Here is a 23,771-nt window from a genome sequence, read left to right on the forward strand (position 1 = left end):
TTGATGATATACTCTTTATTTGAAATAAAAAGAAAAATATAATATGGTTAATACAAAGTATGAATTCTATATACACAATAACATAACTCAATTTTAATTGACTAGTTTCAATAATATGAATAAACAATCAGAAAGAAGATATGAAATTCAATGAAATGAAATATAAATTTTTGCAAGGTATCTAAATTTGATAAAATTTCCAATCAAAATTTTTGAAAAGTAAAATAAAACATTTAAAAGCACATTAAATAAAAATAAAAATTTTCATTTCAACTCTGATTACACATAATTCTTACAATTACAAGTAACACCCAAACACATATGTATTTTTTCTCTCCGATATGTGGAATACTTACAAACTTTAAAACCCTGTAGTTTTTAAGCTTTATGATAATACAATTTTAAACTATTTTTATAGTTATTTTTTTGTTATAAAATTATTTCTTGACAATTTGGTATAAATTTGTGTTGTTTAAATAAGGTGAGTATAAATATTTATTCATTTTTTTGTTTAGTTAAAGAGAGCACACTGCATTACTGTACTATACTTTATTTAATTCATTCTATACTTCTTATTTAAATTTTTTTCTATCATTGGCTTTTACATAGCTGCCTCAAGAGTACTTACCTAATTATCACCAGGTTTTTGGTTTATTTTCAGTATTTATAAATTATAATACACAAATCATAAAGGTGTTAAATAGTAGTTTTACTATACGAATAAAATTCGTAATTGTTAAAATACAAATTAAAACCTGTTACGAAACGGCAGTAATCAAGTAATCAATAATAACTTAAAACGACTTTTTGTTAACCGAAAGGCTGGCTAAGACAATTTAGACTAGCCAAGGCCCAATAAATTTTAGGGAAATGCGCAAAGTCGCAAAATGCGCGAAAAAGTTAAATTTCGCGCATTTGTATAAGAATGAAGAGATGATACTCCAGCTTTGTGACATGATACTAATAATTTCTGGTAATATATTAAAAAATTTTCAAATTAACTAGATAAAAATCACTGGTTGATTAGATTTATATAACAGGATTAGACTTATGCTATAATGTATAAAATCACCTTTACTGAGCCCTAACAAAATTTAGTATAATATAAGGTAATTGTGTATTTTTATGTTAAAATAATACAAAAATAAATCTTTTTGGTTTTTACATTTTTAACTTTTTTCTTTTGTTTTTAAAAATTTAAGACTGACAAATAAGGCAATAAAAGAATATGTTTACAACCAATATATTTGCTCAGAAAATAAACATGACAATGAATTTATCTATATTAAGATAATGAAGAACTGCCAATAAAATGAAATGAAAATTAATTTTGCTGCATGGTAAAAAAATGCGAAAAGCACAAATATATATTTATACTTACAATTTTTTATCAAATACTTAGGTTTGATGTTTCTAAAATCATTCTATTCTAACAAGAACAAATGAAAATAAAGCGCAGCAACGTTCTAAAGTAAAATCTAATTTAATTATTCAGTAAATATTAAATTTAACTATTAAATAATGGATAAAACCTAATCAAGTAGCGAAAGTTAACTTTCTGTATATAACGGCCGAAAATAAGATAATGATATATGCGGACTTTTCCCCCTTGCCAGAGTAGTTTTGCTACATAGAATAAAATAATTACAAAAATGCTTGATATTATTAAGCAACCCAGGATCGTGTAAATTTTTTGTTTCAAATTGGTTTAGATTTCTTTGATGAATGGTAGAATTAAAAGTAGATGGATGTTACATACGGTTGTTATCAGTTCAGGAATATTCAGGATTAGTTGTCAGTCACTGGTTTCATATGATGGAGGTTTCTTATTCAAAATACACGTTAATCTGAAAAAGAAATAAGAATTATAAAAAGTGAAAGATATCTCGACAATTTAATCTTTTTATTTGTCATCTTCTCTTCAGTTTAGTGTAGGCTCTCAGAGCATACAGTCGCATGCACAATGTGAAAGCTGCAGTAAACTCACTTGTGACTTAAGTGAGTAACTTCACACAAAAAAATTATAAATATCAACTTTAGTTATAAAAAATATTTATTCCAAGACATATCTTTTAGAAACTACAACTCAAAATGAATCTAAGTGATAATATCTACAAACCCAATTCAATGTCAACCACATTTCCTAGACAATATCAACACTTCATCTTCAAAATTTCATAATCCTCATAAATTAAAATCACTACTATGTCATCTCCGCCTTCATTTATAAAAATAAAATTCTTCAAATTTAAAATATTTTACCTAAATCGGCCACTTATTCCCAAGAAAATAAGCAATATTTCATAGTCAACTTAGCCTTCAAAAAACAATCTTCCATCAAATCTTCTAATATAACTTAATCTGCCAGATATTAGTTGTAAAATTATACTTACATCACTCACTTCTGTAAAATTCATAACAAAATTGGCCTAGCATCAGAATTCTGCTAGCTAAGGGAGGGGTTAGCATTTTTCTAGGTTTTAAGTAGGTCTCCAAAAAATTAGTCCTTAGATTTACGCTTAATGAGCTGGGGCATGAATCTATATTGACTACATATAATAATTTAAACTTCAGAGGTGTTTTTTTTATTAAGTAGATTTAACAGCAAATGTCACCAATATCAACTGCAAACCTAAAATAATGTATCCTAATCGGCAACCACGTTCAATTCTTAATCTGCTAGACATTAGTTATAAATTATACTGTAACAACGTGACAACAATGGCCTAGTATCAGAATTTTGCTAGCTAAGTAGTGGGGTTAGCATTTTCAATTATAAAGGTCTACCAAAAAAAGTCTTTAGATTATGCTAGGCCTAGTATCAGAATTTTGCTAGCTAAGTAGTGGGGTTAGCATTTTCAATTATAAAGGTCTACCAAAAAAAAGTCTTTAGATTATGCTTATTGAATGATGGGCAATGGCATTTATCTATTTATGACTACATATACTAACCTAAACTTTCAGGAATGTCAATATGATTTAACAAAAATGTCAGCAATGTAAACTTCTCCAAACCAAACTACCGTATCCTAAACGGCCACCACATTCCATTCTAATAAATCACAGCTTCAAACAATTTAGACATCTAAATATAGAGTAGCTTCCTTCTAATTATCACAATAAAATTTTTTTATTTATGATACAATCAGCATAATTTTCTTCTAAACACACAAATCAGCATATTTTTTACATTTTAGAACTCTTAAATGACATTCATTATTTCTACAATTGTTTTACTTGCAAAATTTCATTATAACTACAATAATAACTACATATATAACTACAAGGTAACTACATTTATAACTACATTTCTATATATACAAACAAATTCCAATAGAAACACATAACAAACACCAGTTAAGTCACATTTAATTTAATGCAGTGTAAATAACTGCAATCATATATCCAAGGGTTTTTTTTACTCCCTTATCAAGATAACACAAACAGCGGCTTGGGTAAATCCTCTAACTTGACTAATGGTCATAAATGAGGTGTCAAGTCGCAATTATTTACTTATGACTGATTTTATGTTCTATTTTGCATTATGATTAATTGTAATTGTTTTTTCTTCTATAAACTTACATAAACGTTGTCATATGTATAATAATTGAATTTGAAATATACATACATACATACATGATTATTTGCAAGGTGAACGACTAACAAGTATTTAAAACAATAAATAAGATATAAGGGGGGGGGGGGAGTTCTGACACATTTGCGTAAACCTGGTGTATAGACTTTATCTTTTGACTGAGAGGATAGGTTATTTGGGATAAAATCATTTTTATATGATGAATTTCCCCCAGATTTAAAATTTTTTGGATAGGCCTCCAGGTTCCGGAGCTCCAGGCCTCCAGGTGGTCTCTGTACAGGTAAAAATGGAAAAAATTTTTTTTAAGAGTTAGATGTCAGCTTAAAAGACAAAATATGTATGTTTTTTCTTCAAATATGCGAATAACAATCAAAAAGAAGCATACTTTGTTATATAAGTTAACCTCTAACTCTTCAAAAAAATCATATTTTTAATTTTTACCTGTACAGAGACCACCTGGAGGCCTGGAGCTCCGGAACCTGGAGGCCTATCCAAAAAATCTTAAATCTGGGGGAAATTCATCATATAAGAATGATTTTTATCCCTAATAACCTATCCTCTCAGTCCAAAGATAAAGCCTATACACCAGGTTTACGCAAATGTGTCAAAACTTCCCCCCCCCCCTCATTCTCTCTATTTAGCAGCATATTGGAAATATTCTTAATATTTTTTGCTTTTTAGATTTCTGTCTGTTATGTTTCATTTTAAATAAATTATACTTTTGTAATCATTTTTATTGAAATGAATAAGAATAGCAGCGCAAAAAATTTAAATTTAGCCTGTTATGTAAAAAAAAAGACCTTTAGGCACTTCCACACAAAGTACTCTAGCAAGCAATAATAATCCCAACCATCCCATTATTAGGAAATAAATAAAAAAAAAGGAGGGAGGCTAGTTTTTATTTGTTTGTTTATATCTTTAAGTAGTGGTACTGTGTAGCCCCGCTAGTATAGTTCCCCTGCAGTGGATAGGCATAGGAAGCAAATAAACTCCCTAATTTTCAATTCCACCTGAACTTTGTTTGATAGAACCAACTTTTTTAATATCCTGTTAGATTTAAAAACATACCTAAGAACTCATTTTGGCTTTCCTTTTCAAGTTCCTCTTCAGAAATGAGCTCAAAATCATCAAGATTTGGTTCACTACTACCACTCCTATAAAAAATAAAAATATGATATTGTTGTATTAGCCCTGATTCTCTGAAGTTAAGATTCAGATGCATACGGAGATTGGTTGTGGGAATCCTTTGGCCAATTGTTAAATTAGTATGTTACATTTCAAGCTGATCTGCAATTCTCCTGGAAGCTACTCAATTATTACATCACCCTGGCCTTATTGAGTATGGCAATATATGTTAAAATATAATTAAATTAACATTTTAATTTTATTATTCCCGGTTTTAAATTAGCGAATATTCTTGTGAATTTTGTGAAAATGATTACACGCAAGAAATTTATGTATCTTTGACTTTAAAAAGGCAGTTGATTGCACTATTTTTTCCAATATTTCTAATAGAACAAATATAAAATATTTTAATAGACTTTGTGAATATTTCCTTTTTTTGTAAAGATTCCCTTGCTGAAATTTTAATAATACAATATACATGTGTTAAATCAACCAACTATTTTCATGGCATAAAATAATCCTTAAAATCTTTCCCCGCATTCTATGATTGAAGCTTAAACTAGGGATCTAAAGGGATTATGGCCGATAAATTTATGTATATCCCCAATGATGATACACAAAATGACCCCTTCTGTAGGTTACAATTATTGTTTGGAACGTTTGGAATCAAAACTCAATTGAATTCCCCAGTAAACAAAAACATTTGTTAAGCCGACTAAGAAGAAAACGTTTTTATAAAATTTTGGGGGACTAGTGTAATAAACAGCCCAATGTCTCTCCTCCCTACCTGACCATAACCCTATGCAAGCATAAGTACACCAATGTCATCACAACAACAACAAGTATTGTAGAATTAGATGATCAAATTGTAATATAATACCTGTAATTTTTCCTTGGTGTAGATTGTGAAACAGGAAGGACAGGTTCCCCTCCGGATACTAAACTTCCTAGCACCTAAATAATAATAATTAAATCTAAATTAGTCATTGAATTACAAGCAAAGGTTTTTAATAATAAAGGATCAGAGTGAATTTTTTAAATATAGATACCTATCAAGCAATGTTTTTAAAGCTATTGATATATCTTAACCCAAGACTACTTTATCAAACTAACATCTTTGTAATGTACAGACCAAATATATATTTCAAAAACAAAAGTTTTCATTCTCAATCGTCCTATAAACTTTTTTGACATTTTAACATATTATTTACACTCCCGCCTCATATCTATTAGTGATTGTATTTATGTGATGTATTTATCAAAAATGGGTGTATCAAGAGTTAACAAATAGTCAGACTAAATAGACCTATAATACCATTCCTGCAACTTAATAACGAGACTTGATGACAAGCTGATACAAGAAAGAACGTGGTAACAATCATCATCATCATAAAAAATAATCAAAAATAACAGTTTCTTTTCAATTTCTTTGTTTTAAAATAGTTGTGTACACAAGAATAGATTAGGTAGTATAACATCACTATCTGTCTGAAATTTCAAACTTAGCATAAATAAATTAGACTACTAGGTAGAATGTTCATACCTGATTAACTGCTGGTAAATAAAGAGATGCCCCAGTGACTGCACTGGGTAGGTAGGCTGTAGCGGCTTCCAGCACCCCACTTGTCAGGCTGCTAAAATAAAATTTATGGGTTACTAGTTAATACCACGTAACCGTTGGCTGTAAAGAAATTGCCGGGTTCGTGTCACATTAGAATTTACTAATAATATGACTAGTTCTTGACATCAATGTAAACAATAGGGGAATACATTGCATATTAACAGAGACAACTAATTACCATGTTAAATCATCTTCTGACAAAGGTCGTGCAATCAATGGGTGGAGTGGTTGTCTGTTATTTATAAAGAATTAAGAAAGTTCTGGGTCGCTTTAAAAGATGACCTTGCTCATAGGTATTTGGGAGGAAAACGAGGCTAAAAACCAAGGAGATCTCATGCAAGATCACGTGGGATGATATGGAAATGATAATAAATTAAAACTTTTTCTATCCACACAATTTTAAAAAGAAAAAGATTGCCAGATTTCTCAGTTAAAGTCATGACAGAGAAAACAGACCGCTAAAGTAAAAATGTCGGGTATAGTCCTTTCATGAAAACGCCTCTTAACGCGTATTTTCTCAATAGCATTGATAGGTTATTTGAGGTTAGGTGATTGTCCTGAAGTTAGGCAATTGGCCCCGCAGGTTTAAAGCCCCCCGCAGGGACTAGAATTAAGAGAAAATCTTCTGTGAAAATACGACGAAACGCCCCTTAGGAGGCGTTGTCAAGAAAGGAATAACACCCAAAATATCTTACCTGGAAACATGTGACTCAGATCTGTGAGTAGGAGCAGTATCTCTGCCCACTGCGGGGGCCGGGATACCTCTCAAACTAAAAAAAAATACATCATTGGTAAATGATATTATTGTATTGTTTTAAACAAACACAAGTGAAGTCTCTCTATGACTAAAAATCATTTCAGTAATCTAAGCTTTACCTACCATTTTATATCTTATGTATTACCTAGCCTAAATGCTAGGTATATTTCCATTTAACTTCAAAGAAAGAAGGGCGTGAAGAAATAATATACAACCTTTCAATTAATTTCAGCTTCTAAAGACAGAATTTTATTTTGTATGTACTGAGAAATTAATAGATTAGGTACTGAGTTCATTGTCCAATCCAATTCCATATAAAAAAAGATTTTTTTTCTCTCCAAAATTCAACAAAATTAACATTGATATATCTACTTTTCCCCCCCCCAAAAAAATTTATTAATGGCATAGTCTTAAAAAATTCCTATCAAAATCCATCCATACTATAGGAAATCTTTATCTATCCTACATCCTCACCTAAACTCATCAGAATCAGAATCACTTTGATCCACATTGATCAGCCTTCCTTCTCCGTGGGGAATCATTATGTCGTCGTCCTCATCTGACATTTGTCCACTGAAAATAAACCAAATTAGATTCCACCTAGGTAGTCTGTGTTAATAGCGATGTCTGTAGAGACAAATATAAAATTTTCAGTAACATATTGAATTTCAGTTTATGCTCTCATTAATATAAAAAGTTAGTTCTTTGTTTGATTGTCTATTCTTTTAAGTTAGGTTATATTGGATACTGGGTAGAACTACAAATCTAAGGCACCGCAGGGTTATTACTCTGAAGACCTAGGCATAGGCAGAGATAAGGTAGAGAGGAAAATAAGCTACCCAATACCCATTCCCCTTATTTTTAATTTATATCTAGAAGGGAGAGTGGCAGGGGGTAAGTGCTTAACAGGCATTTTGAGGTAAACCACCAAATAAGCAGAATGAAAGAAAAATGAAATTTACTGTTCAATAGAAAGTAAAGATGAGGGAGCTGGTAACAGATCTGACTCCTATTTAATGTATAAGGTTACATTTAAAATTCATTGCAATTATTTGATACTAAAATAATATAAAGCATATCTGTTATTTTCTTTAGGTATTAACTTTAAGTAATATAAAACAAAAAGCAATAAGTTTAAAGCTCAAAAGTTATGAAAAACTGGTTTGATAGATGTAACCCCTTCCTGAATAATTCTAGCCTGTAAGCTCCTTTCAGCCTCCAGTTCCAGCTCCTCGTGTGAAGGTATGGACTCCTCTGGTGCCAGCTGGGAGTCCAGGTAATCTACATCTTCTAAAATTAACAAATCATTTTCTATCTTGTAGTTTAAATACCTATGTAAAAAATTCTAGGAGTGATTACTCTTGGGGATGTGATGGTACCCTCTCCAAATTTTTATAAACCTCCGCAGGTCTTATGGATTCTACACTGTAAAGGAGAACCATATCGGTTCAGACGTTAACGAGATTTTCGGTACAGACAGATACAGATCCTGTTACTTTAATGTAAGGATTATCATTTACCATTTCAAAATCTAAAAAAATTACCTTGTGGTTTCTTAATACATTGTGTTAGTTCTAAATTTTTTCTAGTCTTAACGCTATCCTCGGGAAGAAATTCATCTAGATCGTTGGTTTCCTAAAATATGACAAGAGTTATAGTCTATAAGTTAGGCATATTTCTAAATAATATCTTACATTTATCATTACTTTAAAGAGATCAGTAGGCGATTGGTTAGCGCAATTCTATGGACAGATGGTTAGAGTTTACCCTTCAAATCTAAGAGAAAGAGATAATAATTAAATTCATCCTACGCCATATTGCTCGATTCCCTTAGATTATAAAAGGAAGGACACTTGCCATATACTGAATGTATATTGTATACTGAATTATCAGGAATAATGGTCAGAAAACTGATATTAAATTAGACGATTGTCCCTTATTGTATCTCATCTTTATACATACATTAAAACTTTAAAATTATCAATACAATTTACCTTAGGTACAACCTTACTACCAGTATAAACTAAAGAGTTTGATATGCTGATGATAATTTCTCCAACTAGCAACAAACAAGGCCGGGCCTGGTCATTTCTAAAATAAAACCCAATTTCATATTAACATCATGGAGGGAGGGTCATTAGACTAAATTCATACTAGAACCAAAAGTTTTTAAATATGCTACAACATTTTCTGGCCATAAAAATTTAGATAATTTTACTAAATATCGATTGTTTTTTTTTTAAATTACGTTGTAATTTTGTTTATCGTCATTGGGGATTTACATCACAATCGTCCATTGTCTTATCCCTTTCGATCTCAGGTAGAACATACTTTACATTAACAAATTAAGTACTTAGCTAGCATTCGTTCTCTAAAGAGTAAATAATGATATTTTGTCGTATGGTTCTAAAGAAGTTGTCTATGGAATACCATTGGACTAACGATTACGAAATATATTAAATAGTAAAGTTTAGCAGAAAATAATTGTTACCTAGCTAACTGAATGAGTAGAGGTGGAAGTATGAAGGCAAGTAAGGCTACTGAATGAATTAACACGGGTGTAGAGATTTTTATACCTGAAAATAAACATTCTATTATATAAAGTAGTAAGGTTTTTTGTCTAAAGCTTTTGTTCTCAATAACTACTTAACCATATCCACAAATTTTCAAAATTGAAAAAAAAATTCCAAGAGGATGATATTACCAAACATTCATTAATATAAAAGACAATTGCGAGAAAAGAATTAATTAATTACCAGACAAACAAAAATCTACCTACTTAATTTCTATCGACAAATAAAATATCTTCTTAAATATTAGGTTATTACCTACCTAGTTTTATTATTTATTAATTTTAATTTTCACCACTTAATATTTTTTTTAAATACCTACCTAATATAGCTGTGGCTGTGAATATAGATGACATAGTGATACAAAACCTCAGAGGTTCCTCAGATCTCATTAACCACATTCCCTGGTAAATCTAAAAATAACATTTCATGTCAAACACAACGGAGGCTTTTTGGAAATGAAAAAAACTTTCCTTTAGACTCTACAATAAGATATATAAGTTAATTTAAGTTAATTAATTTTGGCATCTGTGATTGGTGGATTTAAAAAATCTGCGCTCTGATTTGATGGCGTACATCATTCAACCAATTAGAGCGCAGGTAGTTTAAAATCCACCTATCCTATTGGTCAAAATTAATTAACTTAAAATGCATTTCCGCTTTTAGATAAAGAATTATACAAAAAACGAATTTTATAAAAAAAATCCTGAAAATTTGATGCAGATTTCAAATCTCCCCCTAACATTAATTAAAATTCCGGAAAACTTATATATCTTACTCTACAATACAAATCCAATGGAATAATTTCTGACAAAAATGAAAACTGATGAAAAATAGCCATGTTAAACAAAATTACATAAAGACAGACAAATGTGCATTCAGATAGATATCCAATTACTCCACAGACATTTTTTCTAGGTATGTATGCTTTTAACCCCAAAAAATATTCTATATTCTATCCTATATACAAACAAACTTAATGGAGACAGTGTTTTTGAGTTTCTTAGTGCCATAAACATGACGAGAAAGCATTTAAATAGACAATATTTAAAGGAATGTACCTCAACAACTTTTTGTCTAGATTTATCAGCCAACTGTTGTAGCTCAGGTGCTGAATAAGTATCTGGGTGTACAGCTGTCCATTTCTCTGTATCCTGATATATAGAAATAAATATTAGTTGTAACTCAGGTGCTGAGTATGTATCTGGATGAACAGCTGTCCATTTCTCTGTATTCTGATATATAGAAATATATATTAGTTGTAGCTCAGGTGCTGAGTATGTATCTGGATGTACAGCTGTCCATTTCTCTGTATCCTGATATATAGAAATATATATTAGTTGTAGCTCAGGTGCTGAGTATGTATCTGGATGTACAGCTGTCCATGTTTCTGTATCCTGATATATAGAAATATATATTAGTTGTAACTCAGGTGCTGAGTATGTATCTGGATGTACAGCTGTCCATTTCTCTGTATCCTGATATATAGAAATATATATTAGTTGTAGCTCAGGTGCTGAGTATGTATCTGGATGTACAGCTGTTCATTTCTCTGTATCCTGATATATAGAAATATATATTAGTTGTAGCTCAGGTGCTGAGTATGTATCTGGATGTACAGCTGTCCATTTCTCTGTATCCTAATATATAGAAATATATATTCGTCATATTTCAATATATCAATAAAATAGTGATATAGTCAGCCATGTATTTTAACATCTGCGAAAGATATTCTTTTGAAATTAATAGCTTATGGACGGATAAATGAACTGCCATTTTAAAATGTTGGATACACAATTCATACCTGAGGTGTTTCAGGCTCAGGAACTTTGATGGCAGGCCAGATTCTGTGTGTCCAGGTTGTGTACAGGTACCCCATTAGGGCCAGATATGCACTAGTACTAAAACAAATTATATCTTTAGAACATTTCGACCAGATTTAGATATATTGTACATAGGGAAAAATGGAATTATATTATTGCCAAATAAATGGTATATATGATTTCTATCAGAGCACAACTTTAAATAATAACAAATCTAGTTAGTATTAACATACCAACTCTTTAAAAATGCAAAGAACCCAAATTCGCTAGGTAAACAATAATAGAATGAAGTAAAATATAAATTTAGCAGATTAGTTTAAAAGCAATCAAACATATACATAGGTAATCTCATTTGCTCATCTATTAGTTTCAAGATATTATCTAATTGTTTAAAATCATGTCTTTTGTTATGTCACCCATCATATGTGGATAATATATAATTCTTTGTTGTGTAAACAAAACTAGCAATATCCCATCAAGCACCATCTTTTACACTATCCCCCCCCCCCCCCCCCACCTCGCGGGACAAGTTCGCTAATTTAGGTTAGGTTAAGTTGGTTAAAGAGTAGTCAGCAAAGTTTAGGCAGCTCTCCCGAAGGCTGAATGAATTAAAATAATAGGTATCATACATCGAAAGACCGTCTTAGGCGGTATACTTTTTTTTCCCTTCCCTTTAATTTCTGTGTCTGCTGGTTTCTTTAATAAGAGGTAAAATGTTTTTTCGATTAAGGGTTAAAGAAAGGTCCTTGTAACTTACTTTTAGCCCCATTTAATAACATTAAAATCCCCCCACCCTTTAATATTAAAATCTTTCCGGAAGTTGGACGGGTGTATGTAAGGTCCACTAATAACTACAAGGATTGTACCACAAAACTGAAGTGTACACTTTACAACATTTATTAAATGCACAAGAAAACTGACAACTTATTTTACGTCCTAAGTAGGTATTTATTCACTCAAAAGTTACATATTATTTGAATTTGTGCATTACTTTAAGGGGAATGTTCTATTAATAATATTATAGCCATTTTTTACCATTTACCGACCAATTGAAATTTACATGGAGAAGGTACCACGACCTGGTCAAAATTTCCCAACAACTTGTTGTGCATCAAGACAAAAATGAACTATTCACAAGACAAGTACCTACCTACTTTTTTAACTATCTGTCAAAATGCTGTGAAATCATAAAACTTCCTGGTGCTTTGCCTCTAAGCGAATGCGAGCACTGATCATTACACCCTATTTTTCAATTTTAAAAATTGAATAAAGGTAAAGGTAGTTTTTCCTCCATGCACAATCCAACGGGGCTACACTTGCCCAGTAAAGCCTCACCTTAAAAAAAAACTTCCCCCCCTCCCCGGGAAGATTAATTGCATCCAGGGCGTTACGAACGAACATACTGACAATGTTAATCAAAGAGCAGCCTCGCTACTAAAACTTACCTAAGAACAGGTGAGGCAGAGAGACAGAACTGGTAGAGGAAAAGTTGGGATGCTATGAGCCAGATGGCTGACCTCTGCACATCTGTCCAGATTAATACCTCTTGCACGTATATCAACTTGTTCTAAAAAAAATATATTGTATAGAGATTGTTATTTTTTTATTGAAAGGGATGAGATACAACATAAGGAGGGCAATAGGAGCTTACTGGTTCAATACTATCCTTTACAGTGTGGCAGGTGTTCTGCTGTAATGAAACTACCAAACAAACTAACAGACGAAAGAAAAGAAAGACAAACTTTTTGGCGACCATTGCTTTAGATGTTCTAAAGGCCCTACAAATGACCGGAAAACATTGACAAAAAATGAATCTACATGAAATATAACTCTATACACTAAACTTTGGCCCTAAACATAATTCTTATAATAAAGTAAAAGGATGTTTGTCTGTCTTTACCGAATGATCTCGGTAACCGCTGAACCGTTCGGGTTCTCCTTTACAGGGTAGCTTCTCATAGGTCCCGGGAAGGTTTATAACTATTCTTGGGGGGATGGGACACCCTCAACCCCCCAAAAAAACTGAAAAATATCCCCTCCCCCCAAAAAAAAAAATATTTTTGAAATTTTTTTAACTAAAATTAAAAATGAGACAAAAATTCCACCCTACAAAAAAAATTTTTTTTACTTTTTTTTTAATCTCAAGAAAGAAATTGGGTTATCAAATTCGACTCCCTCCTCCTCAAGTGCTCCTAGAGGCCTCTAGGGGCGTAGCCGCTAGTGTTATATAAAGCAGTAAGATCCTGCTCACCACTGAACCGATTAAGGTCACCATTTTAGAGTAGATTCACTTGGTCCCAAGTCGATATTTTAAAATGCTAAATAAATATTTTTGGATGGTATTAGGCTTTTTCATGCTCCTTCCTACCATTTTAATGAGGATCCCCCTAGATGCTCTCATATAAATATATCTTTTTTATGTTAGGCATTCAACCAAAATTGAACCAAGTTTTAGGTAGGTAGTATCATAGGAAAGCCGTGCTTCAAATTATATTAATTTATTGGAAAATAATAAAAAGGTACTGTACACAAACTTCTCTCATCATTAGGTATCTAAAAAAACGAATTTGCAATTTTGATAAGTAAAATCAAGGAAAGATATATATAATCTAAAAATCATATTATATAAGAAATTAAGAATTACTACATAATGTGTTAGAAGTTCATGAAGAAAGCTGCTTGCTTACAGTACCTACTGGGGGTTAAAGCAGGACACCTGTCATAATAGGTAACATCATTAGGTAATAATCAGTAACCTCCGGTTAGGAATGTAGTTGAACAATCCTTTACATTCTTTGAATGTATTTAATCCCTATAAAGATAACAAAAAATTTATACCACAGAAAATAAAAGAAATCTGTCTTTCAGTTTTTATTTTTATCATACAAAACAATTTTCCTTTGTTTTTCACTATGAGGAAAAAAGTAGCAATTTTAAGTATTGCAACATTTATTATTATGACATGTTAGTATACGTCATAGAGAAAAAAATAAAAGAGAGGAATCGAAGCAACTAGAAGACGAAAATAGGCAGTGGGCCTAGAGGCCTACTCAGCGCTTTTGCCGCGCTAAAATTTATTGCTATTCCACTACTTTTCAAATGGGAGGATTAAAAATTATTTTAAAAAATATTTTTTTACTTTTTACTATTTCCATATTTAGGGCAAGAATATTAGATTAGATATTTTCGTTTTAATGTTTTAATTAAAAATTACATAGAATTTTATTTTTATATAAAAAAATTTGTTCATGAAAAATGAATCCTTCTATTTCTAAAAAAGGGGAAATTTTTTTCATAATGAACATTCAGCTGATTCTGACCGCCCATGGCTGTTTGCTAAATATCGCTTTTCTTTTTATTCACATTATTATTTATGATTGACTTACAAAAAGCCCTGGGCGGTTTTTGATTTTCGTCTGCTTCTAAATTTAGGGATGGGGAAGTAGTATTTTACCATGAAAAAGGGGTGAGTATTCATCCTCTTATCCTTTTTCCTTATGGTATACGTAAATTAAAATATTGATATTGATCTTACTAAATGTTATAGCTACGCTTCTATTAGACATACTTGTCCTTGTTTTAGTTGTTGTAAATATTTAGTGCTGATAAAAAAAAAGGGAAGTCGAATCATCTGTTGTTATCAGACTTGCTGCTAATCTAGCTTAATTGGAAAGATCAGGAAAACTGTGCATAGAAAAAATGACTCACTCATTGATTGTACTTAATTCTAACAATTTTTTAGCAAAATTGTTTGTTATAAGAAGTTAGGAACTGGCTACAACTTAATAGATCTGCTATAAGTTATGCAACCAAATCATCATAACAAATGTAAGAAAAAATCTTCCAAATACAAAACAACAAATACAATTAAGTCTGTAAAGAGCAAAGCAGTATAAAAAGGTACAATTCATAATCGTAAATGACTAAATAACAAAATATTAACAGATGAGCATAAAAGAGGACTATCCACGAACGAGAGCACATGATTCTAAGTACCTTCCAGCATTGATCCTAAGTATTTTCTTTCAGAATATAATAGGTCACCATATATTATTAATATATTGATGAGAAAATTTATGTTTCACCATGTTTTTCTTATGTATTTTAATTGATTTTGAAAACTTTTATGAAGCTAATTCTTTTAATAAAATGGATATTTGATGATACATATGCGAATACTCGTGTTGTATAGATTGTAAATTAAACCATATTAGCATTAATTTAAACATACATATGAGATATAGTAAATGTGCTTTTGACTTTTTAAAATTTTTATCATTTGACAACATGGACAATTAAAGACACCCCGAACTCCACAAAGCGTTTGATAGAATTTTGACTAAAAATGGTGGACATTTTTTTACTTTTCTTCAACTTGAAGTGGTGAAACATAAATTTTTTCGTCAATATATTAATTATTAATAGTGACCTATTATATTCTGAAATAAAATACTCAGGATCAATGCTGGAAGGTACTTAGAATCACGTGCTCTTGTTCGTGGATATATCTCTTTTAAATATCTGTCTATCAAAAAGAAAAATATAACCAATTTCCTCACAGGCGGACATACAATAGAACTAGACAAAAGAGTGGCTACATTACTTAAAAGATGTAATATATGTACCTATTTGTTCTTAAGATAACGCAATTTGCAAAAACTCTTATGTTTTCCTGTAAGGTTTTTTTACCCCCAATATTTGTCCTAATTTCTTTAACAATTTCTGAGAATATTAAAAAGAGTTGACACACATATTTTTACTTTTTATCAAGTTAACTTTTTTTAGGTAGGTGGGAAAGCCTCAAATTCTTACAGCATAGGTACATATTTAAAAATACATCTTTTGCAAGAACTAAAGTTTGATTGGATATTTTAAATCGATAGGTAATTTTGAAGAAAAAAATATATTGACCAATTGCATCTACAAAATAGATAATAATAATCTTACAAAACTCAGTTTTAATTATAAATAAATAAGTATCATTCTGTCTGTCTGTGCCTTAAAAACTTACAAGTTACAATCACTGGAATGGCTAGTGTATGATTTCAGTAAAGACTTATATATTTAGTCAATATACGACTTTATGTAAAGGATTCCAATTGAAGCTAATGACGCAGCTATAAGTTGGTAATAATATGAAAAGTTATAGGAAAATATCTAAAAGAAATTTACCTCTAATTATAAAAAAAACGCACAAACGCTTAGATGAATTTTTTGTTAGTCTCCTCTTATAATTTGTCTTGTTTATATGAATCATTAAGACAAATAAAAGAAAGCTAAATAGTTTGTATTTATTTTACGCACAAAATTGCGTAATCTCTGCACCTTAGATGATAGATAATGCGCCCCGGTTAAGTTCCGGGGAAAGAAAAAATCTATTTCGTAATTCTTCTATCCTTTAATACACATTATATAAATTAGGTAGAACATTTACGTAATATTAAAAGTTATTTTAATAGTAAAACAACTGTAGAAATCCTTCTACGTTCTTTTATATGCAAGCAAGGATGAAAACATCCTTAAGTACCGAAATATCGGCAATGATAAAGCTGTATGGATAATCACACATTTAGGAAAGATATTCTTCATATGAAAATTCTCAACGCTATGGACGAATGAACAAAAGGTATTTTAACGAGTAGATTCACAAAATGTCAATGAAATCCTTAGATAAATGAGTAGTCTATCTTTGGTAGCATATGAGACAATACAAGTTCAGTTTCATCTACATCTACAGTTTCAAGAGTAGCTTTGCTACTAATAAGTATGCCAATATTTATACTTTGACGTCATATAAAATACATATTTTCTAAAATATTGACAATAGAGGAACTTTTTTGCGACTAAATAAACGTTTTATAAAATAACCTTAAAATGCATTGACAAGTGTCTCACAATTTTGAAAACACGAAAATAGGTTAATTTTTATAGATTTTTCTACTGTATAAATGTTTAGTTAATGCCAATGTAAACAACTAACAATTTACAACATTAGAATCAATATTTGACGTCATTTTAATGTAAATAAACAAATAAAAAAGCAACACCGTAATAATCTCAAAGTAAACAAATCTGTCAGATTAACCGCCAAAAAAAGATAATGATTGACGAACATTTAGTCTGCAAAACGGACAAAGTTAAGTTTGCTTAACTAGCGGATTCCCCTTGCTTCTATGGTCTTTTCTACTTTTTTATTGTAGCTGACTTCCCTGATCGATCGATTGGACCAGACATATCTGGGATCTTGGGCTTCAACTGAAGCCCTATTTACTTGACATTATCGGATAAAAATAAAATCTCAACCTTTTCTAATATAACTTTAAAAATAAGTTTTAATATTAGTGGCTTTTTCAATATTACATAATAACGTTATGGCAGGTGTCCTTATTTTATTATCTGCTTAGATTCGTACAAGTTAATCCATAAATGCGCTGTCTATTTTCTACATTATTCTTTCCTAGGTACTTAACATAAAAAAGAAAAACCTACCTCAAAATTAACCAGATAGCTGCTCTCTTTCGTTGGCTTCTCTGCCTCAAACATTTTCTTGAAAAATTCTCCATTTTTGAGCTCTTGATAGTTGGGTAGTTTTATGCTAGTCACGTAATTTCTAAACCCTTCCATGTCCAGATATTTAATATTGCACTGGTTTTAAATTGCTAAGAAACAGCTAATACAAACATAAATATATCTGAAATGCTAAGAAGGTTAAATATTAAAATAATTCTGTAAAATGGTTTTATTAGGTACCTACCTAAAATGAACAAGTACAACATGTGTAACATGATTATCACCTCAAGTTTAATAAACACACCATGATTCTTAGGTAATCAAATACATCTACAAACTGTCCAACAGCCAATTCTAATATTTTCTTTGTTATCAAAACAAAATGAAAATCAGACATCTATCTTACTTGACAGTTGAGAAATTTCCTTTGTGGTTGACATACGGGTGCACAGAAGGGCTTATATTATTAATAGTTAGAGATTAGCTGCTCTCTGAAAATAAGTATCTGCTTATCTATAAATATTGATTTGACCTAGTTTTTCACTGAACATTGAAATAATACTTAGGTACCTCCTTAATATCTATTCAAATTCAATTCTGTCTAAAAGAAAACTAAATAAAGATTAACAAACTAAAAGTACATATATTAAAATACTTCCTTTATAAATCAAACACTTGAAACAGCTGTGTGTTTAGGTAGGTAGGTATTTATATATGTATACAACACATATTCACAACTAATATTAACCTCGCAAAATTCCTTTATATACCTGAATATTGAATGCGTAGTAAGATGTGTATGAGCACTGAACTAATAAATTCACACCACTAGGTAGTTACTACACAGAAGACTGAAACTATTGTGTGGTTAAGTTCTTCTTTGCGTAGATAAATAAACCAGGGCTTTCTCAGCATTTTTTTGCGTACACAACAAACCCAGGGATTCAGTGATAGGACAATGGACAATTAATTAATATTTCACCTTACAATCACTAGATTTTAGATATTTTTCTATAATTATTGAATGAAAGTGTAGGTTAATTTTAGTGCCATTGACCTCTTCTTCCCTGGGATAACCCCCACCTCCCATTTATTATCTTTCTCCCGGAGAAAGATAATTAGGAAGCCTTCAAGGAGAAAAAAAAGGGAGGCTTTACATCAAAAAGGATACTCTACATATACACATTTATCTAGTAGCAAAGCTACTCTACAATTCAGAATGTTGGTCTGTCTGTCTTTCTTTACAGCTAAAGGGAAACATTATATTCACAGCTTCTATTTATGATATAAAGCTGTTTTTTTTGTGAAGATTCCTATGGACAATACATATGGATCCATTTTAAAACATTATATGTTTATCATTTTATTCTAACCCGATTGAATATCTTGGGTGGTGCCTGTCTTTAGATTTATACTATCAATATAGATAAAATTTTTAACATTTACAGTTAATAGTAAAAATAGTATCCTTTCAAGGTAGAAAATTCGCATTTATACATATTTACATAAATAAATTGGCCTGGATATATTAAAAGTATTAAACAAAATAGGACAAGGTATACGTATAGCAGACAATAAGGATGACAACATCCATGAGTGGCGAAGTAAAAATAATTAAATAAGTGACAAAAAGAGTTAAAGAGCAAATATTCAGTTTCATAAAAAAAAAACATTTATAATTAATTATATGAGTATAACTTTTGTCATATTGTTTATAGCATTATAGGCGGACAGACACAGACAAACATAAATAAGGAGTTGCTTCGCTACTAACTGAGAGAGACAAGCTATAGCAGACAAAAAATGATTAATCAAATTGTTATATCGATATTATATAATGAAAGCAAAGCAAATTCTAATTGGACGGTTACGGTTGAATAAGTCTAAAAATAAACTTTAATTCCCGGAGGGGTTTTGGAAAGGAAAACAAGGATAATAGTATCAATCATTAGCGCAGCAACATAAGAAACAATTGTCAGATTTTTGTTAGGAGAAGTTTTGACAATAAATCACAATAATATACCTAACTTTTATTAACAAAATAGGTAATATCAAAAAGGCATATATATACTGACATTTTTATTTCTTCATATACGTACAGGAATTGACATCTATAAGAACATGGATATATTACTAATAATATATTTTAACTTAAAATGTTTGAATAAAGTTTAAAACAATTGATTTTATTCCTATAAATCACAATAACGTATTAAAAGATTAACTTTGTAAGTTTAAAAATATAACTAATGTACTTTTAAAAGCTGGTATTTTAAAACAACAAAGACTTTTCACAACTAAAGACCAAATAACATTAAGAAACTTCTATGTTTAACCACTTTAACATCTTATTGCGTATCACACGACAACAGTTAGAATACTTTTTTGTCTGCAATCATGCACTAGCTCTAAAAAGCTTTTGGACACTTTTCTTCTACGACTAAATACGATGGGAATGGGATGAACGAGGGGGAAAGGGTGGAGATTTTTAACATATGAAAAGGTGTGTGAGAATTGCTTTTGGCTTACTACTTACTGCTTTAATAAAATATTCAAAGGAGAGAGGGAGAGAGAGGCAGAGAGAGCAGCAGCAACAAAAATAAAAATACGCACAATTTGTAGTGATCTGCGCGTAAACGAAATTTTTCCCGATTAATTTTTACAGTCAGCTTTATGTTTGTGTTATATTAACTTCATTTTACAATATTGTTATAAACTAGATTTTTTAAGTTAATAGAAATATTAAAAAAGAATATTATGAAATTTTATATAACAATATCTAAAACATTTACACATATTTTTATCCTAAAAGCTAGCTTCTTATCAAAACAAAGAGAGATAAAAAATTGAAATGAAAAAATAAGAGAATCCGTCTGCAATATTTACATTTTAGAACCGGTTTGCTGTTGCAATCCATGGTGGATTTTTTTTGTGCAAAAAACATTTCGAAGATTTTTTTTATTTCAAAACATTTTATTATTATTTTTCATCGTTTCTTAATAAGCAAGAAACAACAAAAATATTATAAAGAGTTGATAATAATTGTTGGATAATTCATGGATATTTTGGATAATTTTCAATTGTAGATCACTGTGAAATGAAATACCCTTTTGGTGTAAGGAATTGGGAGATTTTTATATATATTTTTTTTAAGTTATATAACGAGAAAAAGTGCGATCGTAGTTATAAGGAAAAAGCAGAAAGTATAGATATGATATCTTTATAAATTTGATTTTTTACTTTTCATAATGTAGTATAGGTTTAACATATTCAAGAACATCTAAGGGCTACGTTCATAAAGTAAGGAGGGTAGGTTAGAAAAAAAAGCATAAAACTATCCCAAGACTTGAGTAAAAATAAGTAAAAGACAACTTTACATACATTCTTTGTTGATAAATTTTTTTTTATATATATAAATATCAGATTTTAGTCAGTCCATTGAATTTTCTGACTACCTTAGATGTCGTAAGCCTTTGAATTATTTTCAATAAAAAAAGTATATGTTTTAAATATATTGAACTAGCGGATACGTCCCTAGAGGCCTCTGAGCACTTCAAGGAGAAAGAAAATTAAATTGGAATGGGTGGGGGGGGGGGGGTGTTGGATTTTTAACCATGGGTGATTTTTCTTGTGAGGTCGAATGATCCCTCCCCCTTAAAATATTCATAAGAAGTTACACAGTAAAGATGAACCATCGATCCAGCGGTTAGCGAGATCTTATGCTTCACATACACAGAGAGAGAACGGAATCTTTTACCTGTGTATTTGGTATTATATCTTTTGCCTTTTGAAAGGAAAGACAAATAATTTATTTAGGTTGTAAAAGTTCTAACATCGAAAAGCTTAAAACTTGAAAGGGCTGTTTAACCCCCCCCCCCCCCCCTCTAAATATTTTAACCCTTAGGTATGGTTGTGACAGGCTCCACATTTTTTTTTGGAATTCACATTTCTCCAGGGGCTGTCATCAGTGGCGTGCGAACCGAAGGGGGCATTTGGGGCAATCGCCCCCCCTAGCGACCAAAACGCCCCCCCCTGCCCCCCCCCTAGCCACCGCCCCCCCTGCCCCCCCCTAAATGTTGAAAAATGCCCCATTTTGCCCCCCCCTGGTCAATAAAAATGCCCCTTTTTGCCCCCTACCCTACAAAAAGCAAAACTATCCCAGTTTCAAAAAAAAAGATCAAGAAATACTCAAAAAAAAATTTTTTGGCGCTTCGCGCCAAACAGACAGTTACTATTCATTTAACCTTACCAAATTTTTTAATTAGTGTAGAAATTAGGTTATAATCTTTTTTCACTGAACATAACAAACCAGGTAATAGGAAGTATTTTATTTTGTATAATATAAACTTTTTACCAAAGAAATTTTGTACATCCCCAATGATGATACACAAAATCACAAACCCTTATATAGATTACAATTAGTGGATGAAATATATGGAAACTCGACTTAATTAACCAACCAATCAAAATTCCATTAAAGTCCTCAAAGTTGTTGAGCCAACGAATAAGAAAATTTTGGGGACTAGTGAAAAAATTTGCGCTTCGCGCCCTTCCAAACGGTTTCTGTTTTTTTATCACATTGCATTGTATATTGTGTTTTTATTTCTTTAAAAACATGTGTAAACATTGATGCTGACCTTAAAGATGCTCTTACTGGTGGTGATGGTGACCCAGAAGGTATTGAAGTACATGCGCATTATGGCAACACAACTATTGATCTATGTTCTGATTTTTAAATTTCTAGCAGCCTCCAATGAAAAAATATAACAAGAACTTTTCAAAATCACAGTATTTACCTTATGAATTTGAGAATAAAAAAATCATTTAGGGATTTCTCTTGATTGGAGGCTGCTAGGAATATAAAAATCAAAACATAGATCAATAGTTGTGTTGCCATAATGCTCATGTACTTCAATGCCTTCCTGGTCACCATCACCACCAGTAAGAGCATCTTTAAGGTCAGCATCCCCAAATTTAAAGTTAAACAATTTAATTTTCTAACACATTAAAATACTTTTTTATGTACTTTTTTGGCAAAATTTTTTCTTTAACATGTATTTGACAAAACCATGAACACTAGAGGTCAGCAGCTGTCCTCTAGGGCGATGGAGGATAAATTTCTTATTTTCCAAAAAGAATACTTTTGGATACAGTTTATTTCCACCCAATATTATGTTTCTGTATAAATCAATGCATAAATCCCTTCAAGAATATTTACTTTAACAGAAGCAAACTTTAAAAATGAGAGAAAAGTATAAATAAGTATTTTTTTATTGATTTTGTGGTATCTGAGCATATAAAAAGGTAACACCCAAATTTGCCTTTTTTGTCAATTTTCATTGAAATATGGAGATATCTCAAAACTGATTGATGAGGTTTGTAAAGGAACTATTTGAGTACTTTAGGTCGAAAAAGCTATGTTTTGTAAGCATATTTGACTGAGTTGTGGCAAAATAATGATGAAACATATAAAAAAGTAACACACTTTAGTCCCTTTTGTGACATTGCCTCTTAAGGTGCATTTCGTCTTGTTTTCACAGTAGCTTTTCACCTATTTATAGCTCCTGCGGGGCCAATTGCCTAACCCTGCAGGGAAATCACCTGACCTAACTTAACCTAGAATAACCTTTTTAAAGCTACTATGAAAATACGACGAAATGCCCCTTAAGAGGCGTTGCCACAAAAGAGACTATACCCTATATTTCTAAGAGATTTTTATATCTGTAGATGAAAGGACAAGTAATTTTTTGTGGATTATAATATTTAAAAA

General features: G+C 30.9%; 1 protein-coding gene across 3 annotated transcripts; it reads right to left on the reverse strand.

The window, feature by feature from the left end:
* LOC145325170 (uncharacterized) lies at nt 1-18,205 on the reverse strand. 3 transcript variants are annotated; one of them, XM_080168035.1, is made up of 16 exons: nt 17,981-18,205; nt 12,937-13,058; nt 11,473-11,569; nt 10,730-10,822; nt 9,991-10,081; nt 9,590-9,674; nt 9,093-9,189; nt 8,643-8,733; nt 8,297-8,388; nt 8,061-8,107; nt 7,573-7,671; nt 7,037-7,111; nt 6,264-6,354; nt 5,601-5,674; nt 4,664-4,749; nt 1-1,847 (listed from the first exon to the last, which is right to left on the reverse strand). In XM_080168035.1, exons 1-16 carry the CDS (start codon nt 18,113-18,115, stop codon nt 1,843-1,845), a joined length of 1,380 nt encoding a protein of 459 aa, XP_080024161.1. In that variant the 5' UTR covers nt 18,116-18,205; the 3' UTR covers nt 1-1,842. The 3 variants fall into 3 exon arrangements, with proteins under 3 accessions (XP_080024161.1, XP_080024160.1, XP_080024159.1); XM_080168034.1 differs by having other exon boundaries at nt 6,264-6,351; nt 8,061-8,105; nt 8,280-8,388; XM_080168033.1 differs by having other exon boundaries at nt 8,061-8,105; nt 8,280-8,388.
* Nucleotides 18,206-23,771: the final 5,566 nt, after the last annotated feature.

This window comes from Acartia tonsa, chromosome 7 (assembly GCF_053477335.1).
Source record: "Acartia tonsa isolate MP-2025a chromosome 7, ASM5347733v1, whole genome shotgun sequence".
In the NCBI taxonomy this organism is placed as follows: domain Eukaryota; kingdom Metazoa; phylum Arthropoda; class Copepoda; order Calanoida; family Acartiidae; genus Acartia; species Acartia tonsa.

Excerpts from the sequence above, each read along its gene's own strand:
- LOC145325170 (XM_080168033.1), bottom strand. The coding sequence starts at position 18,115 with ATGGAAGGGTTTAGAAATTACGTGACTAGCATAAAACTACCCAACTAT. Across the intron at positions 8,389-8,642 it reads ATGTATTAAGAAACCACAAG|AAGATGTAGATTACCTGGAC; the intron begins GTAATTTTTTTA and ends TGTTAATTTTAG. Across the intron at positions 8,106-8,279 it reads CAGGCTAGAATTATTCAGGA|GTCAGATCTGTTACCAGCTC; the intron begins AGGGGTTACATC and ends CATTAAATAGGA.